The sequence below is a fragment of the Pterocles gutturalis genome, unplaced genomic scaffold (genome assembly GCF_000699245.1).
Source record: "Pterocles gutturalis isolate BGI_N339 unplaced genomic scaffold, ASM69924v1 scaffold12818, whole genome shotgun sequence".
Lineage (NCBI taxonomy): Eukaryota > Metazoa > Chordata > Aves > Pterocliformes > Pteroclidae > Pterocles > Pterocles gutturalis.
Window position 1 is genome coordinate 102,413 of NW_010120638.1, and position 6,867 is coordinate 109,279.

Consider the following 6,867-nt stretch of genomic DNA (forward strand, 5'->3'; position numbering starts at 1 on the left):
TGAACCATGCATTTGAGGCTGGGAGCTCCAACCACCACAAAGAAAATGTCAGAAGAGGGTTACAGATGGAGCTGAAGGAGAAATCTGGCATCCCTCTGTCTCATACTTTCTTCTTTTTTTCCTTCCTTTCTTTACAAACCTCCATTGCGCCTCACCTGCCAGCACAGAAAAGGGGAACCTAGAAGAGACTGCCTGCGCCGACATTTCCTGCTGCACTCACTTGGTTCTAGCAGGAGCTTGAACAAAAGTGTTTCCCAAAGTTGTAATTCTCTCCTCTGCTTCTTAGTCTTTGACAGCAAGACCCATAAAAACTCCTGTCAGCTTTACAGATGTGTAAAGGCTATTAAGTCAGCTGCCAGCATCCTAAACCCAGAAGTACTCTGGAAAAGGACCAATGGCAGCTAGAGCATCCACTGGTACCCCATAGACACCACACCAAGCACGAGGGCTGCCTGACCCCATGGTGTGCTAATGCCAAACATCTCAACTTCATCCTTCTCATGCACTCCATAAGAGAGCTTTAGAGGTGAACTCACTTCCCATTCCCAATCGCTAAGCATCAAGGATATAACAGTTCTCCAAGTCACAACAGTCAAGTCCATCACAATGAAATTGGGTGACTTGCAGAAGCAACTGAGAAACATACAAAGCTCAAGTGAAAGCAGACCTGATCCTTAATGCAAGCAGGATGTGTTACCTTGTCTGTGGTCATCACGTACAGATTTTCTTGGGTTTGATCAAGGACCAGGTCACTCTTTATGGGTTTGTTTAGTTCAATAGTAAGAGAGCTGTACTCAGTTGCAGTGGATGACAGGAACACCTGTTTCACAGAAGAAAGGTGGTTAATGTTGCTTTTTTTCCCCCCCAATATCATTGTATCTGGCTGCTGCTGTAAAGGACAATTAAAAATGTTTCTGTAAATACATTAAGAACAAAAGGAAGGCTAAGGAGAATCTCCATAATTTATTGGATGTGGGGGGAAACATAGTGACAAAGAATGAGGAGAAGGCTGAGGTACTTAATGCCTTCTTGACTCAGATTTAATATTAAGACCAGTTGTTCTCTGGGTACCCAGCCCCCTGAGCTGGAAGACAGGGTTGGGGAGCAGAATGAAGCCCCCATAATCCAAGGGGAAATGATTAGTGACCTGATACACCACTTAGACACACACAAGTCTATGGGGCCAGATGGGATCTGCCCAAGGGTTCTGAGGGAGCTGGGAGAAGTGCTCACCGAGCCACTTTCAATCATTTCTCAGCAGTCCTGGCTAACCAGGGAGGTCCCAGTTGACTGAAAGTTAGCAAATGTGATGCCTATCTACAAGAAGGCCAGAAGGAGGATCCAGGGAACTACAGGCCTGTCAGTCTGACCTCACTGCCAGGGAAGGTTATGGTGCAGATCATCTTACGAGCCATCATACAACATGTACAGGACAACCAGGCATTCAGGCCCAGTCAGCATGGGTTTATGAAAGGCAGGTCCTGCTTGACTAACCTGATCTCCTTCTATGACTAGGTGACCTGCTTAGTGGATAAGCAAAAGGCTGTGGATGTTGTTTACCTAGACTTTAGTGAAGTCTTTGACACCATTTCCCACAGCGTTCTCCTGGAGAAACTGGCTGTTCATGGCTTCGATGGGTGTACTTTTCACTGGGTAAAAAACTGTCTGGATGGCCAAGTCCAAAGAGTTGTGCTGAATGGAGTTAAATCCAGTTGGTGGCTGGTCACAAATGGTGTTCCCCAGGGCTCAATATTGGGGCCAGTTCTGTTTAGTATCTTTATCAATGATCTGGATGAGGGGATCGAGTGCACCCTCTGTAATTCTGCAGACAACACCAAGTTGGGTGGGAATGTTGATCTGGTTGAGGGTAGAAAGGCTCTACAGAGGGATCTAGACAGGCTGGATTGATGGGCTGAGGACAATTGTATACGATTTAATAAGGCCCAGTGCCGGGTCCTGGACTTGGGTCACAACAACAACCCCATGCAACGCCACAGGCTTTGGGATGAGTGGCTGGAAAGCTGCCTGGTGGAAAAGGGTCCAGGGGGGTTGGTTGACAGCCAACTAAATATGAGCTGGCAGTGTGCCCAGGGGGCAAGAAGGCCAACAACATCCTGGCTTGGCTCCAAAAGAGTGTGGCCAGCAGGACTAGGGAAGCGACTGTCCCCCTGTACACTGGTGAGGCTGCACCTTAAATACTGTGTTCAGTTTTGGGCCCCTCACTACAAGAAAGACATGGAGGTGCTGGAGTGCATCCAAAGAAGAACAACAAAGTTGGTGAAGGCTCCAGAGCACAAGTTTTACGAAGAGCAGCTGAGGGAACTGGGGTTGTTTGGTCTGTAGAAAAGGTGAAGTCTGGAGGGCTTCTGGAGGGTGAAGGCTGAGAGGGAGACCTTATCAGTCTCCTCTCTGCAACTACGTGACAGGGAGCTGTAGTGAGGTGGGTGTCAGTTACTTTCCCCAAGTAACAAGTGATAAGACGAGAGGAAATGGCCTCAAGTTGTCCCACAGGAGGTTTAGGTTGGATATTAGGAAAAAATTCTTCACCAAAAGGGTTATCAAGCACTGCAACAGGCTGCCCAGGGAAGTGGTTGAGTCGCCATCCCTGGAGGGATTTAAAAGATGTGTAGATGTGGCACTAAGGGACATGGGTTAGTGGTGGACTTGGTAGTGTTAGATTTATGGTTGGACTAGATGATCTTATAGGTCTTTTCCAACCTAAATGATTCTATGATTAATGAAAATCTTGTGTTTACTGAAGTTCACAAATTCACATTAAGGAAAACATTTACATTTGAAGTATATGGCATCAAGAGCAGCAAGTAAAGCATAAAAGGCATGAAAAGAAATTGCTCACTGCTCACAGTAGCTAATATTTGTATGGGTTTTTTTTGTAAATACTGATTTATTTCAGCACTGTAAAATAAAAATTCTCAACTTGGAGCCTTTGCACTTGAAGGTGTTCTTTTTTTTTTTTTTTTTTTTTCCTTTCCTTATGGTGACCAACAGTTTCAGCTTCAAATTTTAAACTGCATAGTGGCACATGGCCATCACTTCCCTTCAAGCAAAAGAAGATGTTTGGCATTGCAGTCTTGACATTTTAACACCACAAACATGTGAACATTTGAGCCCCATCCTATACAGTCAGAATTTAGCAGAGCTCCAGCTTGGGCTTTGTATTGCCATCTCTACTCACTGAATGGCCAGAATGATTACAAAATGAAAAGTTGCTCCTAAACGAGTATGGGCTCGAACAGCGATAAGGCTAGAACAGCTGTTAGATTACCTAAGGCTGTTTATATAGGGCTCTCAGTAGGTATCTAATCCTCCCGGAAAAGTGTCTTTCAGGCAATGCTAATTCAATCTGTGTATTGGATAGCTGCTGTATATCCAAAGTGGTGTGCCTTCTCTTTGAAATTAAAAATAACAAGCTCCAAGAGAATTTGCTCCTGCTATGCAATCTTATAAATCCCGTTTACTTTTAGAATAGAAGTATGCTATCACTACAGTTCATGACCTTTTAAACATCCTCCAGTCTTTTAAGTCCAGCTTGTTACCTTAAGAATTGTGCCATCCGATGTTCCCAGAAAGGCCACGGTATGCCCATTCTCCACAGCCACAGTGACAGCTGTGAGATTCATCCCTTCTTTTTGCAGTACTGGCTTCTCTACAACACCATTCTTACTTCCCAAAAGGTACGGCAAGTGTTCGGAGCCACAGGGGAAATTTTTGCTTGCATTCTAATAAGGAATAGCAATACAGAACAATGTTAAACATTCAGATCACTAATTCCTAGCTAAGATTGAAGTGCAACCCTATTACCAGACAGTATAATACCCCTCTGACATAGAAAAGCAGAAAGAGAGAAATGGGTTGTCTGGCCATTTTCCCCCAGACAACAGGCAGCAAGCAGACAACAGCCTGCTAATTGCAAACTGCCTCAATGCTTTCACTTTCCAGGAGACATGGGGTGAAAATTTTTTTGTTGTTGTTTCTCTTTCATTATAGCGGCACAGTTTAAAAACTAACTGGTGTGTTTAATTAAAATGAACATGTCATATAGATTGAGTTGACCAATTTTGTGTTGAAGACTGGGTTTTCTAATGCTGTTTTGTTTCTTAATTTGCTGCTCTCCATAGAAAAGCAACACACTGGCAACTGTCTCATGAACTTCAACACATTCCCTCTTCACTATGCTTTAATCCTGAGCTGCAGGGAGTGTCACCAGAAGGAAGTTCATTCACACCTTGCCTTTCCTGCTATATTTGGTAACAAGACTGTCTTTCTGATCTGAAATCCACACCTCTTTTGCCGGAAGCCAGGGCTGCTCTACTTGTCATATTCAGGGTTTCTATGTTTGACGCTCACCTCAGATGCAGGGTACTGCAGTAACACCAGTGTTTGGAAAGAAAAAGTGTTTTATGGGCTTCTCTTCAGTGCTAGTGACCTACTGTGCATGAGAGGGCTGTGGTTTCATGAGATGAAGGATACCACAAGGTATTCCCATGCCTCATCTCTTCAGCTGTTCACTTCTACACCTGGACTGTCACCCACCACTTCTCAAGCTGTGCTCCAAGAGCTGCTTCTGCACGTGTGTAACTTGCTCAGGTTGGGGAATTAAGATATTGTCTTAAAAGCTGGCTGAGTTATTGATTCAATTCCTCAGCCCAGTTTAGGGTTGGCTGCAGTAATGAATTGCATGCAAAAGTAGGGCTTGGGAATAGGCTGAGTGGTGTGGGCAAAAACATCATAAAGTCAACAGAGATGCTAAAAACCGTCTTTCAGAGATGCAGTCATAAATTGAAGAACAGTATCTGGAGGGGTGTAACAGTGTGCTCCAAAAACCTTACAGCCAAGGTAATGACAAGCCCTCATGCTATGCAAATATTTTGAGCCAGAGAAAATATGAACACCAACTGAATATAGGAAAAATGTGTACTTCCGGTTATCTGAAAATTCTAATCCAAGTCAGAAACAACACTGAACACCAGAGATCACCTAGAAGATTCTTAATACCATTTAAAAACATTATAAATATGTTGGCTGAGGCCAGAATTGTCTATAGTCATCATCCGGAAGCTGATCATGGGCGTAACAAATTTGACTCAGTAATTTCCATACCAGGAGGAACCCTTTAAAAGAAATGCATTTACAAAACCAATATCCATCTTTCAGAAGACATCAAATATTTTTAAAAGACACAAAATTATGACTATCTTCCCACTTCTTGCTCGACCTGTTCCACAATGCCCTGAACCACGTTCCATTTCTATAGTGAATCCAGCTATTGAGTTTTCAGTTATCTGATCTCACTATAGTTTAGCTCAAAGCCACCCAAAAACATGCAATTGTATATTTTTCACTAATTTTAACACAGATTGTAAAACTGATACTGATATTACCAGTCCATGTGATGCACACGGGTTTTCTGCTGCAAAAAGTTTGTAAAATGAACTGGTATTCTTTTTAGTGTAGCAATCGTTCCGGTTCTTTTCCATCTTTTCATTGATTTGCCGCAAGGAAAATACACACATGGCAGATCTTAGAGAGCCGTTATCTTTGTTTACTTTGCTGAAGAGTGCTAGAAGAACCTTGTCATCTGAGAGAACATCCGTAGTTTGTCTCTGCTGAGCCATGCTCTCAGCCAGCTCTTCTCCTGGGGTAGTGACATAAGCAGAATGACAGTGGTCATAGGCACCTTCATCATCTTTGCAACCCAAGTCCATTTCAAAGTAGGAATAATAATGGGCATCATCTTTGCACAGACGCGCAATTAGTGTGCGATTATTGACAGGCTGTTTCTCTTGCTGATTGAAAATAAAATAAACATAATTTTTATCCTCAAAGACTGCCACAAATTGTTGTGTGCTTGATGAGTGGTAAGCTGACTTAACAGCTGCCGAGTCTGTATACATTTCAAAAATGTCTTTCCCATCCCTTTCGTAGAGCTGCCGAGTGCTGATTATTATCCCATTATCATTTGGTCCATTGCCTTTCCCAACGAACAGCACTCGGTCATTATTCAAGGAAGTGATCAGTCCCACAGTTGATACATTCTCGTCATTGCTTGCTACAAAGGACTTTTCTCCACTACTGTCTACATAATACTTCTCATTGCTAATGTCTTCTAGATCTCTGATGGCACAGATTCCCTTAAAAAGGCTTCCACACACCACAATTGTTTTATCCGCCTTGTTCAGCAACAATAGTTTGTTATAATTGTCAGTCAGTACTGCCTCTTTACATTGGTTTTCATCAATGGGAGGTGTGCACTTTTTGTTGTCCTTTCTTGGGCCTGTTTCTACAGACCTTATTACATCCAGATTTTCTGTAAGCTGATACAGAGCATTTACCACTCCCAAATAGATTATCCCAGTGTCATTATCCACCGTTAGGTGATTTAGCTCTGTAGCACTCTGAAAAAATTTCAGTTCTTCATTTCTGGATAAGGTGACACAAAAACAGCTCAAAATGTTCAGTGTCCAGATCCATAAAGCCATTTCTATGTAATACCTAAAAAGGGGGAGAAAAGAAGAACATGAAACACACTGAAAAATAAAATTTACACACAATTCAGCAACATGAAGGGTTTTTTCTTTCACGATTTCAGACACAAATACACCTATCCTCATGCATGTGTTAGACATCATGAAGATTATGGAAAGCCTCAGATCCTGTTAAATGCCTAGCAAATTAATATATTGGTGAAGGATTAAACAGGGTCATATCTAATTGATTATCATATAGCCAATTAGATAATCAATCCTGTGCTAAAGCACAATGAGAACAACAAACAGTTTGAAACAACATAGAGTGCCAAGAAGTGGTGGTGCTTCTCCAGTTTCATACTGTGTGAATTATTTATTG

General features: G+C 42.5%; 1 protein-coding gene across 1 annotated transcript in view; it reads right to left on the minus strand.

Moving 5' to 3' along the window:
• PLXNB2 (plexin B2) overlaps positions 1 to 6,500 on the minus strand; it is a 79,336-nt gene extending 72,836 nt beyond the window's left edge. Inside the window, exons 1-3 of the mRNA XM_010076983.1 lie at positions 5,403 to 6,500; positions 3,558 to 3,740; positions 698 to 820 (exon numbers count right to left, since the gene is read on the minus strand). Coding sequence (XP_010075285.1) covers positions 698 to 820; positions 3,558 to 3,740; positions 5,403 to 6,500 — 1,404 coding nt within the window. The remainder of the gene's footprint in view (positions 1 to 697; positions 821 to 3,557; positions 3,741 to 5,402) is intronic.
• Between the last annotated feature and the right edge of the window lie 367 nt (positions 6,501 to 6,867).